Genomic DNA, 21,216 nt, shown 5'->3' on the forward strand with positions numbered 1-21,216 from the left:
CAGTCAACGGAATTTATCCCAGGTATGCCCGAGGTGGCATTTTATCCGTATCACAAATGAGAATAAATTCTGCTACTGTGAGTTTAACTGACATGAACAAAATGATGTCGGCACATGATTACGACACTCACTGGCACTCTATGCTACAGTTGGCTGGCCCAACTGTAACCCTACAGTGGGGACTGTCCCCACAGTACAGTTGGGACCGTCCTCGCTATAGTTGGGACAGCTGGCATAGTTGGGGGGGTGACACAGATTCGTGGGGAGACGGGTCATGCAGGGGTTGCTTCCCTTGCCTGCCACCCTCAGCGACCCGGGTTCCCATCCCATTTTTAGGTCGGCAAGCAGGTTTTCCTCCCACATCTAAAAGCGGAGCATTTCCCTGTCGTCTTGCGTCTACAGGTTTCTTTGGCCTTGTGAGCTACAGTGCAGTAGGTGCCGTTGAGGAATTTTGGGTGTTTTTCTCCAGCAGAAACCTCTGCTTCAAAACTTCCATCTCCCACCCAGCTTGACTAAATCCATTTAAAATGTGCCTCACTTTGCAACGCTGAACTCAAAAACGACGACAGATGTCAGGAATAAATTTCATAGCCCCACTTCGGCGAACGGTTGGCAGCAGAGTGAATGAAATATGGCTTAAAGATAGTCTTCATGTCCAGCATATTCCAGAGAAAAGTTCTTTGGGACAATGACTCAAAAAAAACAAGACAACGATAATTTCACTTACCCCCAACTGGTACCTCTGGGCCTGAATCACAAGGGAGAGAAGTCAATACACAGTGCATTGAGATCCTTAAGTTACACAACATCGTTCACGAAAGTATCAGATTTAAGAGTCTCGTGACAGGTTTGTGTGTTTGAGACCCCCCCCTCCAAACCACAAAGGTTTCAATAGCGTCTTTCATTTGATTACAAGATGAGAAAATGACTGAAGCTGTTAGAGATTTGTGAAGCATTATGGCCAGTGGAGCTTGTTTCAATTTTGAAATGAAATGTACAGAAGTATTCGTAATTTTGTTGCATTTGTTTTAATATGAAACATTTAGACATTCAATTCAGCTCTTGGCTGAAAGGTACTGATAATTAAAAATACCATTTATACTAATACAATTTAACAATAATTGTGAAAACTGTGAAGAGAGGAACACGTAGGTATTGCTGTCCCTAAGTTTTTTCTACAATTTGACTTCAAGCCCCGGCTTTGTGACAAAATGCAATTGAATTATTAGATTGCTGAATTTTCGGTGTAATTTAGGTGGGGCGTTTACCTATGAGAAACCGCCAAAAGGTAACCAAAAAAAATTGAAAGCGATGAATTACATGATTTCCAATCTTGAAGCCGGAAAGTATTTGAAACTTTCTTCCAAGAGGTCTTCCCCCTACATTTCTACCAGGGACTGCTGCAGTTACTAATAAATATGTCACTGTTACACTGGTCTTTGTAAAGAAAGACAGAAATGGAAAGAAACAATAACATAGGAACAGACGGTACAAGAAGTTTTTACTTCAACCTTTCTCTTTTGGGAAGTGGGGGGATTCGGACAGTCATTTTGCCACCACTGTTGGCTCATGATGGGGCTACCCTGGTTTTAATGTCAAAAATACACAGAACAAAAACACACCGATACCTTTGTTCACATCGACGGCCGTTGCGAAGTCGGTGAGGTGCAGGGTCTGGCAGACGATCTCCGCGCCCGGCCGCTCCTGTCGCGTCGTCAGCCCCTTCCGACTCCAGGCCTTGTCCATCTCATCGTAGTAGAGGCAGACGTGCTTGCCGTCCACGGCCGAGAAGGTGATCTCGATGGGATCTGTCAGACCGCTGATGGAGTAAGGGTTGCCTGGAGAAAGATCATGCGACTTGGTCACATTTGTTAATCAGCTCCGAGCAGAAGCACCCCCTCATCAGTTGTAAAGAGTCATATTGGTCAGGAGACCGAACATTCACTTTGTTGTTGGTGATGATACCGTAACGTGTGCATTTCACAGTCGTTAATGGACCAGCGAAGCTCAGTTCCTATCAAAGGAGCCCCCGTTGCTGAAGGAAATTGTGCCCTCTCTTGGTTCGGCTCGGGGCTTATAAGACCAGTACTGAAAACTAAACTGCCCACTGCAGGGGGCCAAACATTTTGGAAATTCTCCATGTAACATTTATGGCCTTTTTTCTCATTTTTCAAAAATAATTTTCTTTTTGCTGGGGGGGGGCTCTAGGCCCCATTGGCCCCCCCTGGATCCACCCAGTTAGGTTTGACCACAACCAAGCTAGGCAGTCCGCCTACCGTCTGCATCCATCAAGCTGATGGCGCGGATGGGTCCCGACAGGGGTTGCTTCTTGCCATTCTCGCTGTTCAAGTCCTCGGCATCGTCGTACTCTTCGACGTTCAGCGTCATGCTCCTACCGATTTGTCTATGAGGAGAAAACATGGACATCAACGCCTTCACTGTGAACACCAGCGCTCGTTATGTGTCTTTGTGTTAATTATAAACATACAGCTCTTTAAAATTTATAAAAACCATTATGTCTCGGTGTAAGAAAGTGTTTCCACTCGATAAACCTGCTTTTGTGTCTTGTTATTAAGGCCCAAATGCGACACTGGGGTTTATTAACACATCAACACATATTTGTTTAAAAAATACACACCACAAGTGTTCAGTTTTGGATTATTAACACCACAACGCGTTCATAAAGTGTTACCAGGAAGGCATTTAAAGGTGTTTAAAAAACACTAACACTTGTTTTTTCACAGTGTTGTGACAATGAAACCAAACTAAGTAGATGGTGTTGATTGTTTCTTTCGTTTTCCAGGACTACGGATTGGCCAGTGTTTATTTTGGCCACAAATTTAGTCATTCAAAAAATCTAATTTTTGCCCATTGCTGATTTTATCGGTTTCTGCCAAACTTCGGCTGACCTCCATTTGAAGTCGGATTTCCTTTTTAATATTACTCCATCCTCCAACCCTGAGCCCTTTGGGGATAAAAAAAAATATCCTCCAAAGAGTAAAAACCAAGTTTGGCTTGATGGCTGAAGGTGTAGGCCACTCAGAAAAGGAGAACTGTAATTTTCAAAAGGGGGAAAGAAACACAGTCTCACTCCAAGGATTCCGGGAACTTGAGTTTGGTCCGGCCAGCCTCGATGAGCTGATCGGCCCGCAAGGTGAGCCTCCTGATGTGTACTGAGCTACGGCCGGTCCTGGTGGTGATTCTGTCTCCTTCGGCCAGCCCCTGACCAACATGACTCATGACCGTCCTTATCATCCTCCTGATTATAACAAGGGAAAAAAAAAACAGAATGATAAAAAACTCATGATAAAAGTGCTCAAATCCACAGTATTTGGTTGAAATCCTTAAGGTCGAAAATTTGGTTTTGTAGAATCTTCCTGTGAGGTGCACAAAAGATGAAAAGTGGGGGCTAGGCTGGACTGGGTTAGGATAAATTGAGCTGAAAAAGTTGGGCTGGCCTGGGTTGGTCTGGATTTGGCTTGGGCTAGGCTTGGGCTTTGCTGGCCTGGGTACTCACCGGCAACGGTGGATGAGGGCCCTGGCCTCTGCCGTGTCTGGTGACAGGTCCATTAACACCTCGCCAATCTTCCGCAAGATGCTGTCCCGTGCTCCTGTATCAAACTCCTCGGGTCTAATGGTCAGGTAGGACTCCAACATCGTCTGGATGTTATTCAACACATCATCTGTGACAGGGAGGGAAAACCATTTCGATCGTTGCAAGTAGAAAAAACACCTCCTTGTCAGACTCTTCAAAACTCCAAGAGTAGTGTACCCTGCACGGTTAGTTACTGAGTGACGGTCGCAAGATTTTGAGCAAGTTTTTACTTCAAATGAAAAATCCCCCTTGATAAATGATACCCATTTGCGACGCTTTGACACAGATGTCATGGCTAAGGCCATTTCTGTACGCAGTAGCAGGGGGCACTCGTCCCAGTGCTTGAGTGAATCCCGTTGAGTTTTGTACACACTCACACAAGCTGGAACTAGTCAATTGAGGTTGAGCGTGAGTGGAGCCCTCAACTGCTCAGAACTGGGTGTACAGCAAATAAAATGCACCTTTCCCATGAAATATGCGAATCGCATGCGCACTGCTACCACTGGTTGGCAAGCGCAGCCGTTACCACTGTCGGCAGTCTAACCATAATTCCTGAATGTCAATCAAAACTGTATTATAAGCTTTCTCCGATACTTCAGCACACCTCTCTCGAAACTAAGTGAAGTTTTCAGTGTCCTGAGGTTTGGAAAGTAACAATTCCTTGTCTTTAAGTTTGGCACTCATGTCAAACTATCCTGGTGCAGAAATGATGTTATGTGCTCATAGCTGGGATCACATTACGCCATAGATTTAAGCCAAACAGTGGTAGTGATGCGCATGCACCTGCCTTATTTGCATATTTAATGGGAAAGGTCCATTCCATGACACTGCCTCAGCTACAGCATCAAAATTGCGACAATGCAGTATTAAATAAATGTACATCAAATGTAAACAAGTGAACATCAAGGGTTTAACATTTGTATTAACCGCTTTGCGCAGGGACGTGGATAGACCTGCTGTAAAAATTGAGATCCTCAGCCAGCTTTTCAGCTATTATTCTCGGCCCACGCTCGAGCGAACACGGTGAAAGAAGGCAGACCCTGGCTCTTGTATATATGGTAATTGGTCTTTGTGCGTAGCCCAGAAATGAAAAGACTGAATTTGCATCGTAATCACCAGCTTCACAATAGTCCCCACTTTGAAAAGAGGCAACGGGAATGTGGAAGGGTGAGTAGAGCCGCATGCCACCGCACAATCAGCCTTTTCACCGTGTAATTCAAAGCGTGCAGAGCACGCTGGGCCACAAACCGAGAATCTGCGGTTTGGCAGGTGGCCTTCGTGGCCAAGCGAGAGGCTGGAATTCTTGGAGTCGGCTTTCGGGAAGAAATTCCCGTCATCAAGGGGTTAAAGCTCAAGTTTTTAGAGAGCTGAGATCATGGTATCTAACTGTAAAAAGCTGGATTTTTCGGCCCACTCCAAATGATACAACACCTGGGTAAAGTTCACGGTGGCGTATATCCACGTGTATATTCCAGACCACACACCATCAACAATGCCGGCTCTGTCAACAATGACACATTTGTCTGATCTGTAATTGCCTCATCCGACCTTGACTGCATATGATTACTACGAGGGGCGCTTTATTCTTTGATAGTTTCTTATTATGTGGCCCTTGCTCGGCTCTCTTTTTTCCTTGTATCTTGTTTCTGAGTGCTCCAGTCTGGGCTTGGCAGTGGTTTTTTTTTTCGTTATCCTGTAATGTCGTTGAACTGTCTTGGTCATTTTCTGAGTGCTTTGTAACCTTTGGAAAAGGGGCTTTGTGAATTCTGTTATCCCTGCTATTTATACCGACCGAAACTGAGTGGAGGTATACCTTTTGATTCCTTGTCCTCCGTGTAAAAGGAATCCAGCTCAAAGGCAACGGAATCCCACTGTGAGATGTCAAGGTTGGGAAAATCGGCCGTGGCGTTGTGGAAGAACGCACGGTGCAAGTTACGCGCTTCGTCGTAGACGCCGCGCCTGCGACGGGTTGCGCCCTCGCTGTCTCCCCGGCTGTACTTGACCAGCATGCCGTTCTGGTGCAGGGCACCGACATAATCACCTAGATGTAAGATTAAATGAAGGGGTCTCTTTTTTAACCAAAAAAGTGCTCTTCTGAGGTATTTTCGTGCAACTTGCTGATTTCACCCCCTTCCCCGTCTCCTAATTTCTCTCGCTTTTTCTGCCCGATTTTTGTTTCAATATCTATCATTCCATATTATCTAAAGAGGAGCAGGGGATGCTCTTTCCTTGTGATATCTACACACCTCAGCCATCCCTGATGCCGAATGCATAGTGGCCGACTCCCTGCGAGGGATACATGGACATCGTTAAGGGGGCAGTGCTATATTCGAGTCCAGTCACAAGTCATCCTTCACATTGGCCGGTCATAAGTAACAGGGTGAACGATAGCAGAAGAATGCTTGGGTCACAGGTCCTTTGAGAAGGGTGTGAATTGGCTTAAGACTGAATGACTTGTGGTGGACTTGCAGGGACTTGTGATGGACTTACAGGGACTTGTGATGGACTTGCAGGGACTTGAGGTGGACTTGCAGGGACTTGTGATGGACTTGCAGGGACTTGTGATGGACTTACAGGGACTTGTGATGGACTTGCAGGGACTTGAGATGGACTTACAGGGACTTGTGATGGACTTACAGGGACTTGTGGTGGACTTGCAGGGACTTGTGATGGACTTACAGGGACTTGTGGTGGACTTGCAGGGACTTGTGATGGACTTGCAGGGACTTGTGATGGACTTACAGGGACTTGTGGTGGACTTGCAGGGACTTGTGATGGACTTACAGGGACTTGTGGTGGACTTGCAGGGACTTGTGATGGACTTACAGGGACTTGTGGTGGACTTGCAGGGACTTGTGGTGGACTTGCAGGGACTTGTGGTGGACTTGCAGGGACTTGTGGTGGACTTGCAGGGACTTGTGGTGGACTTGCAGGGACTTGTGGTGGACTTACAGGGACTTGTGGTGGACTTGCAGGGACTTGTGATGGACTTGCAGGGACTTGTGATGGACTTACAGGGACTTGTGGTGGACTTGCAGGGACTTGTGGTGGACTTACAGGGACTTGTGATGGACTTACAGGGACTTGTGGTGGACTTGCAGGGACTTGTGGTAGACTTGCAGGGACTTGTGATGGACTTACAGGGACTTGTGGTGGACTTGCAGGGACTTGTGATGGACTTACAGGGACTTGTGGTGGACTTACAGGGACTTGTGGTGGACTTGCAGGGACTTGTGATGGACTTACAGGGACTTGTGGTGGACTTACAGGGACTTGTGGTGGACTTACAGGGACTTGTGATGGACTTACAGGGACTTGTGGTGGACTTGCAGGGACTTGTGATGGACTTACAGGGACTTGTGATGGACTTACAGGGACTTGTGATGGACTTGCAGGGACTTGTGGTGGACTTACAGGGACTTGTGATGGACTTGCAGGGACTTGTGGTGGACTTGCAGGGACTTGTGATGGACTTGCAGGGACTTGTGGTGGACTTACAGGGACTTGTATTGGACTTGCAGGGACTTGTGATGGACTTGCAGGGACTTGTGATGGACTTGCAGGGACTTGTGATGGACTCACAGGGACTTGTGGTGGACTTGCAGGGACTTGTGGTGGACTTACAGGGACTTGTGGTGGACTTGCAGGGACTTGTGATGGACTTACAGGGACTTGTGGTGGACTTACAGGGACTTGTGATGGACTTGCAGGGACTTGTGATGGACTTACAGGGACTTGTGGTGGACTTGCAGGGACTTGTGGTGGACTTACAGGGACTTGTGGTGGACTTGCAGGGACTTGTGATGGACTTACAGGGACTTGTGGTGGACTTACAGGGACTTGTGGTGGACTTGCAGGGACTTGTGGTGGACTTACAGGGACTTGTGATGGACTTACAGGGACTTGTGATGGACTTACAGGGACTTGTGGTGGACTTACAGGGACTTGTGATGGACTTACAGGGACTTGTGATGGACTTACAGGGACTTGTGGTGGACTTGCAGGGACTTGTGGTGGACTTACAGGGACTTGTGATGGACTTACAGGGACTTGTGATGGACTTACAGGGACTTGTGATGGACTTGCAGGGACTTGTGATGGACTCGAAAACAACACTGACAGGGGGCAGGGAAAACAAAAAAAATTGAAAAAAAAAAAAAAAAAGGAGGTGAAAGGGCAAGAATCCATTACTTGTTTCGAAAACACCTCCGTAATTATTTACTCGCATCCACTCTTAAATTCCATCATTCTCCTTTCCGACTGACCCTCATTCTTGTTTCTGACCGAGCAAAATGTCACCAAGCCTGTCTAGAATTTCCTACCAGGAAAGCATGATGATCTTAGGAATTTTTGTGGCAAAGCAAGTTTAATTTTGTTAATGAAAAGTTTTAATATTTTTGAAGTGAGAAAAAATTGGAAACCTTAGAATGAACTGCATAAACCCTATCCGCTCCGAGCGGAACAAAAGAGGGCGTGTTGAAATGAAATCGACGGTCCTTTTGGTACCAACTCATCACATAGGCACACGAGTATATGCTCATTTGACACGGAGCACACTGAGCACGTGCAACAAATTTATTCCGGAATGTATAGTCTTTGTGTACACGCAGAACGCGTGCAAGAACCCGCTTGTAAACACCTGTCTTTTTTTGTGCCAATTGACTGTTTCTTAGGTTCATTTCCAACGAGTGCATCACCCCCTCCACCATGGAAATTTCACCCCTCCCCCTAACAAAAGGAGGACTGTCCCCCTGGCGCTCCCAAAACACAATACTGCTGGCATCCGTGCCTAGTTATCATTCACCTGTTTGCACCAACTTTTCTCTGGTGTTCTTCACCGCTTCAATGCCGTCAGCCGTGGGCTCTTCAACCTGGGGAACATCGCTCTTGGCGAATTCTGCCCAGCTGCCGGTCTCGTCCTCCACCTGTAAACAAAACAGTAACAAACTGGATTCCAAGTCGGCGCTGAGCTGCGGAGGTTATTCAGGTCGACGAATGTCTTGCATTGAGGCTTTACATGGTGGCCATCTTGCAGGGCAGTTCCTTGGCCCCGCAGGAAAACATCCTTGGAGCATTCCCTGTGGAACAAAAAGCACTGGCCTGCAAGATGGCAGCCATGCAAACCCTCTATTGAAATGACCGAGAACGTCCGCCTCCTTGATGCTTCATTATCAGAAGTCGCTCAACTGGCCGAGTTGTAGTCGAGCACTGTCTGAGCCCTTCTGGTATGAATTCTGAGAGCAATGATTAGAATAATTTTGTAAAGTGACAGACTGAATGCTCTATTCCATGAGGTGAAGCTGAGTGGAATAGCACACTCACTCGGTCACCAAATGAAATTAATCCTTCCATTGAAATATTTATTAACCCTCCTATGCTGAAGTCACTCTTTGGGTCACTTGGTGAACACCTCCAAGAAGCACAGCTGTGTCGTGCTGTGCACTGCACCAACTGTCCCTCACAGGAATATCAGATTGCGCTTTTGTGCTGCCCAGCAAACTGTGCTTCACTGTTTCATGTGCATCATTGTGCAGTAAACCAAATGCAGTGAAGAGGACTGCACAAAAGACCCTGGGTCATTTTGTGCTGGCAATCTACTGTGCACACACTGAACCTGTGCATGTTTGAGTTCCATATAGAAAATACATGCTCACCAGTGACTGTGGGCATTTGTGCACATTTGTGCTGTAAAACCAAAGGAGGGTTAAGCTTTTCATATAATGCCTGAATAAATCATTGGGTAAAACTTTACACAAAAGTTGATGTTCTGCTTTGTAAAAATGCAACATATCTTCAGGTTCTGCCTTAGTGCATTATAAGCAGACAATCCTGTGTCCCTGTCGTAAGTATTTTTCTGATCCTTCAATAAGCTTTCTGGTGTTTTTTACATGAGCACAATTATTACTTGTGAGTTCTGAAATTTCTTGTATGAAGAAAGACAAGAAAGGATATCATGGTGCTTCACATTGATCGCTATCAATCAAAATTTTGTGCAAAATGAAATGACATTTTAATTCATCAGTTAAACTCATGGTCATGCCATGCTTTATTCCACATAACTTATGTCACATGATCTTGCGATTTGTGATGGACTTACAGGGACTTGTGATGGACTCGAACACAACACTGCGCAAGGCCATTCTGTTTCCAAGCATAGTCAGGTGGTGGTATTTCTCACTGATTCTGCGCTAGTTTCTACGAGTGCATATGCTGTTGTTGTTGTTGTTGTTGTTTTGTTTTAATGACGCTTTCAGCAACTCAGGCTATTTGTGCCAATAACTGTACGTTTATTCATACACTTTATTAATCAGCATCACATTAAGGAGTTACGAAGAATGTCCAGTTTTAGAGGCAGGAGGAAACCGGAGTACCCGGAGAAAACCTGTGAGAGCCAGTATGGACTGGAAACCAAATGCACTTAAAGTCTGGGCCAAGCCAGGACTCGAACCCGGGCCTCATTGGTGCAAAGCGAGGAAAGAACCGTTAAGCTAATCTGCTCCCCTGGGTGCATATCCAGTACAGTGCAACCCCTTTAACCACCTTCGCTACAAAGGACTGCTACTATCACACCACTGTGTGAGGATTAGTGCTTACCGCACATACAGTCTATTCACCATGCAGCTGCTGGTTCAATGGGGCCTGCTGCTGGACAAAGCCCTCCATTCAGGGCATACCACAGCCCAGCAGTCGCGGTCAAAATAATCCTGCCGTGAAGGGGGTTAAAGAGACCTGTCAATAAACGGGCCCCTCCATAACCTATAAAAACCCATCAATTGGCCACAACATCGGCGTATCCCAAACTGGCTAGTATATTGAGTGAAGGCCACAAGGCTTGCACTTACCCTAACGATGATGGCCACGGTTGCGGCACCAGCCACTTTCACGGCTCGATCCTGATTGAGCCGAGACTGCTCGCCGGCCACAGTGGTCAGAACTTGGCGCTCTTCCGAATCGGCAGTGGGCGCCACAAAAGCCTTGTAGGTAAGCTTGCCCGTTCCCGTGCAGCCGACGACGCTGATGTCAACCTGAGAACACAGAGATCATTAGCGGCGTTTCATGCAGCAAGCCGGAGGCTTGCTGCATGAAACGCCGGGGATTTCCCTCCCACTTCTAAAACTGTAACTGCTTCTCGTTGTCTCATGTCTACAGGTTTCTTCAAGGCTTGGGAGCTTACAGTGCCTGAGGCACTCAGTTGAGGTATAATAAAATTAATTACTATTAACGAAAATGAGTCACTTGGGAGACATTCCCATAGGAACGTGTACAAAATGTTTCATACTTTACCGTCCCATAATTCAATATTCCCTGATCCGATCTTAACCAAACTTTGCATGTTTTCCTTTCAGACCCTAATCTATCATCTCTCAAAATGTGGACAATAAAAATTTTCCTCCTTTTGGTAGCTGGAGCATTAGGGAGACATTGAAATGTCTCCCTAATGACCGATGTCTCCCTAATGTTGAAAAATTTACCACAAAATGTCTCCCAAGTGACCTATTTGGAAATATCAAAGTAACAACAAAATAATAAAGCAGGTCAGTCTGAGAGATCACACGTACTATTTCAAAAACGCGGTACTCCTGGCTTTGTAGCTGCACTGTGCATCCTGAGACGCCTTTGAAAACGGTGATAGTTGTTGAAGCCGACGACGCCACTTGACCCGGAAAGTCCTTCACATTGGCCTTCACGGTATAGTCACTGCCGGCTGCTAGCATGCCTGTACCAACCAAGAGATGCAAAAAGGCAGTGCTGTCTGGTCTAGTTCCAAACCTTTAACTATGTAGGGGCTGATAAGAACTACTGAAATAGGGAGGGAAGGATGAAGCCTAAAAGGTCCTGGAACCTGTCATAGTTCAAGAGTGTAAACTGTACATGACCATGGTGTTAATGAAAGCATGCTTTATTTGAACTTTTCACGACCTTGTCTATGGAGCGCCTTGTGATACAAAATTACACAAATGATCTTGCAAGCGATGGGGCGCCTTTGATACAAAATAAATGGCAGTGAATACTAACTACATCTCTACTTAAGGACCCCATCAACAATTTTCTTTAGTTCAGGTCAATTAAGCTATCTGCAATGCAGATTATTTCCAAATTCTCTTAATTTTGAAAATTTTAAGGCCCTTCAAAACAACTTTGTTTCATTCAGGCATGCAACTTGGACTTGGACAATAAAAGAGGAAATTCCAATCTTTACAACACTTTGTACTCTGACAATAATGACTACTCAACAACTACTTTTTAACAAAGGTGGGAGACCAGAAAAACTTGGAGGTTCACCAGGCTACTTCCAAGGGTTGTCAAACACTGAAAAGAGATGCCTTATTGCCACTTTCACAAATTTCTTTGGTTTCTTTTTAACAGATTTCTTGGACAAGTACACAGCCTTTCCTTTCAATTTTCAGACAAAATGTGGAAATTGGCAATGATTCTCGGCTATTTAGTTTATTTAAAACCACAAACAAAAATAAACAATGGTGGCTTGGAAAACTTCACTGCCTGCCCGGTCCACTTAGCAGACGGTGGGCAGTCCTGTCTTTCACGGACCTTTAGGGATGGCGAAGCTCGCTCTGATGGCCATCCCCCGGCTGACACTGGTGGACGTGGCTCCCTGCACCGTTTGCTGCACGCCCCCTTTCAGCACCAGCCACTCCACGCTGGACCCCAGCGCGGCGTTGCTGATCTGGGCCGTGACCACCACGTCCCTGGACGGCTGGAACTTGCCCTGGAAGGGTGCCGAGAGCTCAATCTGGGGGTACGACAAGGAGGAGCAATTTCTAAAGCGCCATGTGTGAAGTGGGCAGAGCATCTCTGTTCCTCACGATGTAAGTGGACAAATACAATGAAAGCGTCTCCAGTCTTCCCCGAATGGCTGGTAGAGTACTTCCGTATTCATATGAAGTGAAATCGTTGGACAACATCATCGGAAAGCTGTACATAACTTTAAACTCGTTTTAGACTTTCTGACTCAAAAGGTATTCATCAAAGGGAATGAATATGTGCTTGAACGTGGTTTTTTTTTTGGTTCAGGAGAATGGACACGACTCGCGCCCAAACTGCAGGCAAGGGCATTATCAGCTTTCATTCTCTTTAGCTGGTCTTAAATGTAACCGGCCAAATGCATATTTATTCCCTTATTTTACAGAATACAGGAATACAAAGGTCAACAGGGGTCATGGATCCTGTGTTCCAATGCATTCCTCAACCAGATTCCCTTTCCCCTTCAAAAAAAAAAAAAAAAACCAAACAAATTATGGCTCCAACGGCAACGTCCACCGCACTGTGGTACAGTCGTCATTCCCTGAACGGGGTCCCCCAACCACTACAAAATGTTATGAGGTTGTTGAACCGCACTGATTTCATTACTGGATGTCTGCCAAGTACAAACTCCGAGACTCCGAGAGCAGGTATTAGCGTTACATAGTTACCGACGTCAATCCCCGGACTTGAAACAGACAGTTGTGGAGGGGGTGTTTAAAGATTGGGGTTGGACTGTGTTGTAAAATGCTGTTATCAAAGACTAGCTAGCAGAGTCTTACACTGGCTTTGGCTCCCGTACAAGGTCAGAGTAAACAAAGAGGCCTCGGAATGGAAGATTTCGGCATATGCAGCAAGGTATGAGACGGAGAGAACCCCCCCTGCTTTGTGTTGGTCATTGTCTCGCAGGAATCTGGGGAATTCCTTTCAGACATCTTGGAGTAACAATAGTCTGGAATGTGTATAGGGATTGGACATGTTGGGGGGGTACCCCTCGGTCTCATTTCTTGCTGGGTATAGATTTCGGAGGCATTAGGCATTGGAGGGCACTGTTACCAGGAAGGGGGCACGAAAGAAGCATTCAGACTTGTATTACCTGTGGGGGATCGCCCCTTTTGACATGTACTATCACGCTTGCCGTAGCATGACCTGCACCCCTCTGGCGTCGCCGGACAGTGACTGTGAAGACGTAGGGGTTGGGGTCATCCCACGTATTGTTGAGGGTCACGGACAAGGTCGACCGATCACTGGGAGACAGCTGTCCAGGGCACTCGCTTTTTGCTGGATTGGTCTGGTCAAACGTGAAATGGTAAAAAAAAAGAAAGGTGCTTTAAGACCAGACCCAGATGTTATGGAGCTGCTTAACAATTAGCAGAAATGTTGTCAAATTTTGCGATCATATGCACTTTGTCATGGCAGTGCTTAATAATAATACAATAATAACAAGCACTTGTAAAGCGCCCTCTATCTAGCAAACCATTCCGAGGCGCTGTATTATCATTATCCCTACACATTGGACTCACACATCATTTAAACATTCCCGAAACCATCTCAGCTCCCTGGGGAGTATACTAGCCTGGTGCTGCCATTTCGGCGCAAACAGCCAAACATAACCGTGTCCACCCTCACAGGTACCCATTTGGTGCTCCTGGGTGGAGAGCGGCACATAGGGGTAAGTGACTTGCCCAGGATCACAACATGCTGCCACCAGCTTGGATTTGAACCCCTGACCCTATGATCAGAAGCTACAAACCCTAACCACTAGGCCACATGCCTCCCCATGGCGTGGTTCGAACCCCTGACCCTATGATCAGAAGCTACAAACCCTAACCACTAGGCCACATGCCTCCCCATGGCGTGGTTCGAACCCCTGACCCTATTATCAGAAGCTAAACAAACCCTAACCACTAGGCCACATGCCTCCCCATGGCGTGGTTGTGCTCAACAGTTGCACATCCAGAGAGATTTACTGCCAGTGCTTCAAGCAAATTTTGTCTTTTCTCCATGGCAAGTGTGCCGTTTGCCGTGCTTACTGCTTATGGTCTACATGAAATAAGCAGAGCTCTGTTAGCGTAAAATTGTGTGCTTAGCAGTGTCGCAAAATTGGGCCATGGAGGTTTCCATAGCCAGTGAACGTCAGATTTTCTTACCAGAGAAAGCTGTCGGGGCAATTTTTTTCCTTCAAATTCTTCGAAATTGCAATATATTTACGATGCAACCAAGCACAACGCATTAATACGTCAACCACGGAAAGGAAAAAAGGAAGTCTTAAACGAGAGTACATGTCCTCCGTGGAACGAATATTAAAGGAAAATTGTGTGTGTTTACATGTCATCAGGCATCAAGTGGTTAATCCTCCAGAAACCATTTAAGCGCTGCCTCCTAAAATGATGCTGGAGTCGGGGGTCCACTAGAAATCCAAATATAACATTTTCTAGTCCTCATACCAGTCTGCACGTCCAACTGAAATCCAGCCTAGCTTCCTCGTCGTCCGGATCATGAGATTCCGAGGCGTCCAGCACCAAGTTCGCTTGCGAGTCGGTGCCGGCAGTGATTTCACTTCCGCCTTTGATGGACACGATCAGGGGCGACCTCTCCACGGTGACGGTGACCTCGGCTGTCACGCTCTCCAAGACCGTCTCCCCGTTGGGTGGAATTTCCACCGAGATGGTGACTGGCTCCCCGACTGTGCAAAGTTAGAGGATATTCTACTACACCTGAATAAATCCCTGTCATGTGAATGGTGAGTTGATTGTGGGTGTTGCATGGGGGGATTACAGAGACACTTGTCATTTTTTCCGTCACCTCCTCCCACGAAAAAAATTGGTAAAATAAGAGAAAAATGGACGAAAAGAAGAAATAATATTAATAATAGTGCAGAATATTTATAAAGTGCCGGTGTCGGCCAAAGAGCGGCACTCAGGGCGCAGTATAATTAAAGCCAAGAAAAAAATGAAAACAACCAGAAATGCATGTAACAGCTATCCTGAGGAAAGTGAGTTTTACGAGAAACATTGGAAGTGGGAGATAGAGGAGACTGTGTGAACATCTGAAGGGAGTTTGCTCCAAAGATGAGGGCCCACGTGAGAAAAGGACCTATCCCCCTCCCCAAAGGATGGTGGGTTTCCAGCGACAATAAGCACGGAATCAACGGATGATCTTAGTTGCCTGGAGGGTCGATAATGAGCCAATAAATCAGAGTTGCCAACTTGCCGTGTGGGAACAGAACCACGAGGGACATGACAACGAGCCACAAATTTTGCACTGTATAATCTGGTCAGCTACAAGGGGACGAAAACTGCCAATTTGCTCGAACACATCTGTATCACAGAGCCGAGCACCTTCCATCGTTGATGGAGTGATTTGCCCCCTCCCACAAAAGCGGCTTCCCCCCTTTTTCTCAAACACCCATGAAAGTGGTCTTATCAAGTAGGGTTGGTGACTCAGGCTCAGGCCTCTGAAACCACCTGCCGGCCGCAAGTTGTGGCCTTGGGCCCGGCAAGCCAACTTTTGTGGCGAGTCTGGACAATGAGCCGAATGGGTAACCCACAAAAGTTGAAACTGGGCCTACAATTTGAACTCTGACCTGGTAACTGGCCTGCTGGGATACGTTGATTCCGGCCTCCGCGTTGCAAGAGGCCCGTGATAGGCGGCTGGCTGCCTTGCCTAGCTGACCACACAAACTTGACGCTCGACGATTCAATGCAGCTGTCGTAGAAATGGACGTCTGCCCACAGGAGAAGTCTGTTTCAAGAAAAAAAGTGGATGGACGGGTTGAATCTGTATCTTGCAAAAGGCTGACAAAACTCCTGCGTCAAGAACTTCTGCAAAACTCTCCATCAAGAGTGGAAAAAAAAATATTCAGCTCCATTTGGGACACAGTGAAAACGCCATATTTGGATTAAAAATTCCGACGAAAAAAACCCATTGTCCCGTCAATATAGGAGTGTCAACCCCCCCCGCTCAAAATGGCACATTACATAGAGAGCATGTGCCTGTACCAATGCATCAAATAGGAACTGCATTTCAATCCATTACAAGCTTGTGTTCAGATATCGCGGCTGGGGCTTATAAAGTGAGTGGATAAAACCAGCTGGCTGGGAAGAACGCCATATACGTATGTGTAGCTGCCAGGCCACAGCCGCGACGTTTGGACACAGCTGGGCTTACGTACGTTTTTGAGGCAAGAATATTGTTGTTCTCGCTCAGTCCGCGATGCTGCAGGACAAGGCTGGGCTTCTTGGATGCCTCTGAGAGCCGCCGGACACGGTGAGAGATGGAGTGGGAATGCCGGGACCCCGGTGGAGACACGGTCAGCGTGACCGTGTATTCGACCCCCTCCGTCAGTAATCCCCCGTTCAGCTTCAGATAGGGTTCATTCGCGTCTGTTTGGTGTTTCAAAGTCCACTTGTTATCAGAAATGCAAAACTGGTCAAGCGACAGTTGTACTGGTGGTCAGTGATTGGCTCGTGATGACTTGTGATAAATTGTGACAGTCTGTGAATAAAACCTGGGACACTGAGTCTTTTCAATTCATTTGAACATAAACCAATGTTGCTACACGTTGTGATTTGGGGCAAGCTTTTTTAGCTATGATGCCTTGCACCAATACACTCTTTTCAATGGATAAGAAGGGCACAAAGGAACCTGTCCATTCCAGAAATGGTGGTCACAATACGAAATGTTGATTTGCAATCAGACATAGTGTGCCAGTTTTTATTCAAGAGGCTTATTGGCTTATGGTTGACTTGTGATGGCTTATGATTGCTAGTGATGGCTTGTGTTTGACTTGTGAAGGCTTTTGCTGGCTTGTGTTTGACTTGAAATAGCTTGCAATTGGCTGTGGCTGCCTTCTGATTGACTTCTGATGACTTGTGATAATATTTACTGACCAACATGAATGCTGACTTGTGGTGATGTGTGATTTACTTGTGATGGCTTTTTATTTAATGTGATTGAGATGTGATTGATTGTGATGATGTGATGGCTTGTGATTGACTTGTAATGGCTTGTGATTGCATCATGATGTCTTGTGATGGCTTGTGATTGACTTGTGATGTCTTCTGATTGACTTGTGATTGACTGGTGATGGCATGTGATTGACTTGTGATGGCTTGTGATTGACTGGTGATGTCTTCTGATTGACTGGTGATTGACTTGTGATGGCCTGTGATGGCTTGTTATTGACTGGTGATGGCTTATGATTGACTTGTGACGGTTTATGATGTCTTGTGATTGACTTGTGATGGCCTGTTGTGGCTTGTGATGGCCTGTGATGGCTTGTGATTGACTGGTGATGGCTTGTGATTGACTGGTGATGGCTTGTGATTGACGCATCATTCACTTGCAACTGCATTATAATTGCTTTGTGATGGACTTGTATTTTTCCACAAAGAAGATTTTGCAGACAAAGGAGTGTCTCATAATTGTGACCCGCTCTGCAAAACGGTGCATTAAATTGTGCAATGCAAAAACGTGTAATGGCCAGGGGAGAAAATATTGGAAAATATTTTGAGGCCAACTGCTTGACCAGAAAGCCTCTGTTGCTTAGGAAAACCAGGAGAGACTCTAAGTTTAATGTTTCTGTTCGTTATGTTTAAAGGGCATTATCTCAAAGAGCATGCATGATAAAATGAAATCTTATGAATATGCAAATGGAAACTCCAAAACACAAAATGCCACTGGGATGAATTATCAAATGAAAGCTTAGGATGTGTGCAATTTGACTATATAAGACTCAAATGCCAAAAATGTGACATAAATACACCGTTCTGCAGAGCCGGTCACAAGTTGGAACCGCCGGAATGTTCCATTTTGAAAATCCTTGTTCTGTGTTTTTTTTTCCAGAACAGGAGGCCATTCCATGGCATTCTCAGCAGAATGCTGCGTAAAAACGGTCCATGCTAATTTATAAATGTGAATGTCCTTAATAGCATTCTACTGGAAACAGTGCAGGGGAACATAAACATTCCAAACTTTTGAGAAGCTCCCTAACCACACGACACAAAGCTGTGACTACCGTCACCAAATGATCCCTGTCGAGAATTCTGATCTTCATATGATGTCTTTAAGGTTTTTTCTATTTTTGGGGGGCAATTTTCACAAGCAAACAAAACAGATGCACCTACCATTGACTGTCTTGAGACGAGCCATCAACGCTTCGGATGTCTGCTGACGTGGAGACATTTCCCAGGTGTAAGAGAGAGATGGACCCTGGGAGGCACTGCCATGGAGGACCAAATCCCCACAGGAGGGTATCTCCTTGGGACCAGTGATGGCGGCAACCACTAGAAACAAAACAACAAAAATGGTCCAAGAGATTGCAAAGATCAGTGGAGGCTTTGCATGGAGGCCATCTTGCATGGTAGCTCTTTTGTTCCAGAGGGAAACCTCCATTATATATACACTGTATAACAAAAGCATTGGCCTGCAAGATGGCAGTCATGCAAGCCCTCTACAGGCAGACTGAAATGGTACCCATTGAAAAGGGTCCAACTGTGAAACTTTTTCTGACTGAATCAAGTTTCCAGATTTCACACACATGCTGGGCCCAATTTCACGGCGCTGCTTACCGTAAGCAAAAAATCGATGCTTACCATAGCAGAAAATTCTGTGCTTACGGCCAACGAATTTCACGAGTTAGCGAGGAATTTTGGCTTGTGCGCATGGGTACATCTCATAAGTAAGGATTCTGTGCTTAAGGGTTATACCGCAGGTAGTAATTTTTCTGCTAGCGCGGTTAGAGCAGAATGGAGATCATAAGCAGGGAATTCTGTTGTGAGCAGCGTTTGAAATTAGGCCATGGTGCTTTCACCACAAAAAAACCAAGAAAATTTCTTTTTGTCTGTTAGTCATAGCTGCCATGCTAAATACAATACTCACGCTTTCAGAATGCATTTTTAATATGACAAATTGTCATTTTGTTTCTCATTTCAGTTTCAGTGATTTTCACCACCAAATAATCGATTTTGAAAATCAAGAATCCAATATTTGACAACTGAAGAAACATCAGTATATTCAAATACATACAGCATGTTCATGCATGTACTCTTACAGCGATCACAGTTTCTTGGTATAAGTTTAGTGGTTTTGGACTGCAACAGTTGACAAAGGATATTGAGTTTGAAAGACGATGACCTTACATGGGATGACACCAGTGAAATTTGAAGCTTACCTCTTGGGACTTCTTCTTGTCCATCTGGATTTCCATCGCCCATGTCTGGGTTTTCACCACCTGTGTCTGGGTTTTCACCACCTGTGTCTGGGTTCTCACCACCTGTGTCTGGGTTCTCACCACCCGTGTCAGGGTTTTCACCACCTGTGTCTGGGTTTTCACCAACAGTGACTGGGTTTTCACCACCTGTGTCTGGGTTTTCAACTCCGGTGTCTGGGTTTTCACCACCTGTGTCTGGGTTCTCACCACCTGTGTCTGGGTTTTCACCACCTGTGTCTGGGTTTTCACCAACAGTGACTGGGTTTTCACCAACAGTGACTGGGTTTTCAACTCCGGTGTCTGGGTTTTCCCTGGCGGTGACTGGGTTTTCACCACCTGTGTCAGGGTTTTCACCACCCGTGTCTGGGTTCTCACCACCCGTGTCAGGGTTTTCACCACCAGTGTCTGGGTTCTCACCACCCGTGTCAGGGTTTTCACCACCAGTGTCTGGGTTCTCACCACCCGTGTCAGGGTTTTCACCACCAGTGTCAGGATTTTCACCCCCTGTGTCTGGATTTTCACCGGTGGTGACTGGGTTTTCACCACCGGTATCCGGGTTCTCACCACCATCATCTGGAGTTTCACCATCCCCTGGATCTTGTGTCACATCCTCCCCCCTGTCTGGTGTTTCATCATCAGTACCATCTGTCGTAGGGACTGACAAAAAAATTAAAAACAACCTCAATGAATGGCACTTTAATTTTAAAAAAGAAAGCGCTCTTCTCCCCAACAATATCTCTAATTTTCTGCAAAGCATTTGGCTACGAAATGTGTACACAATCATAACCTTTTGACTCTAACCCTACATAATACTACAAATTACTACTTGTAGTAAAATGTAGCGTTCAGCCCTGTCACTTGTAAGAGGACATGACTTTATTGTTCTTTGAAACCATAAGATACAATAGAAAAGACATTGTACCATACAGTGCTTTGGCATGATGAATGCATGGCTTTATTGTTTTCTGTACGAGTAACAATGGAAGTAACCTAGCCAGAAGTAGTAATCTGTAGCGCTAGGTCCTTCAGGCTTAGGCTATTACTTAGTGTTTTGTAGTATTGTGTAGTGTAAGCCAAACAGTATGCTTGGTGGTTAGGGTTAAAGTCAGGCTGTGAACGTGTAAGTAAATAATAATGCCTGGCTTAAAAGTAGGTTTGAAACCAAGGCCTTTGCATTCACAGAAACTGCGACATAGTTATTTGTATTTATATTTTTGTAGTTCAGGATCAAATCCCCCTCCAGTCAATTTATTTGCTCGTCTGTATAATCATTTGTAAGTACCTCGCCAGTTTCCCTATATAATTTGTTTCACGATTTATGTTCAAAAAGCTGTATCCTCTTTGAGTGATCCCTGTTCACCACTTCCCAGGTTGTATCGTGTTATTGGGGTGTGATCCCTAGCTACACGGTGTTTCAGGTTTAAATTAATGGCTTCTGGCTAGTGCGAATCCCGCTATTTCCATCATTGATTACAAAATTTAAAAAGAATAGAAATTTTCAACAAAGCAAGGGTGCTACCATGGATACAGGCTGTGAACACCATACACGCATCAATGAGCTATTGCAGAATCTTGATAACTTATTGAATTTGAAAGGGAGAGTTCCATACACATCACTTGACATGCTTGACACCTGTGTACGAACGTA

The 21,216-nt window shown here is 45.6% G+C and overlaps 1 protein-coding gene across 5 annotated transcripts in view; it reads right to left on the bottom strand.

Moving 5' to 3' along the window:
* The window catches only part of LOC110984050 (uncharacterized), a 71,154-nt gene that overhangs the window by 5,893 nt on the left and 44,045 nt on the right, over positions 1-21,216 (bottom strand). For 4 of the 5 annotated variants that reach the window (XM_087130893.1, XM_087130891.1, XM_087130889.1 and 1 more), the window contains 16 exons: positions 19,530-20,225; positions 18,484-18,642; positions 16,530-16,740; positions 15,942-16,099; positions 14,803-15,041; positions 13,452-13,646; positions 12,146-12,347; positions 11,155-11,312; positions 10,438-10,620; positions 8,400-8,520; positions 5,409-5,636; positions 3,518-3,683; positions 3,092-3,259; positions 2,277-2,404; positions 1,629-1,838; positions 728-748 (listed from right to left, as the gene is read on the bottom strand). In XM_087130893.1, the coding sequence (XP_086987019.1) occupies positions 728-748; positions 1,629-1,838; positions 2,277-2,404; positions 3,092-3,259; positions 3,518-3,683; positions 5,409-5,636; positions 8,400-8,520; positions 10,438-10,620; positions 11,155-11,312; positions 12,146-12,347; positions 13,452-13,646; positions 14,803-15,041; positions 15,942-16,099; positions 16,530-16,740; positions 18,484-18,642; positions 19,530-20,225 (3,243 nt within the window). The remainder of the gene's footprint in view (positions 1-727; positions 749-1,628; positions 1,839-2,276; positions 2,405-3,091; positions 3,260-3,517; positions 3,684-5,408; positions 5,637-8,399; positions 8,521-10,437; positions 10,621-11,154; positions 11,313-12,145; positions 12,348-13,451; positions 13,647-14,802; positions 15,042-15,941; positions 16,100-16,529; positions 16,741-18,483; positions 18,643-19,529; positions 20,226-21,216) is intronic. The other variant, XM_087130890.1, reaches the window with a different exon arrangement.

This window comes from Acanthaster planci, linkage group LG21 (assembly GCF_054643075.1).
Source record: "Acanthaster planci isolate LZ-2023a linkage group LG21, COTS_SCS, whole genome shotgun sequence".
Classification (NCBI taxonomy): domain Eukaryota; kingdom Metazoa; phylum Echinodermata; class Asteroidea; order Valvatida; family Acanthasteridae; genus Acanthaster; species Acanthaster planci.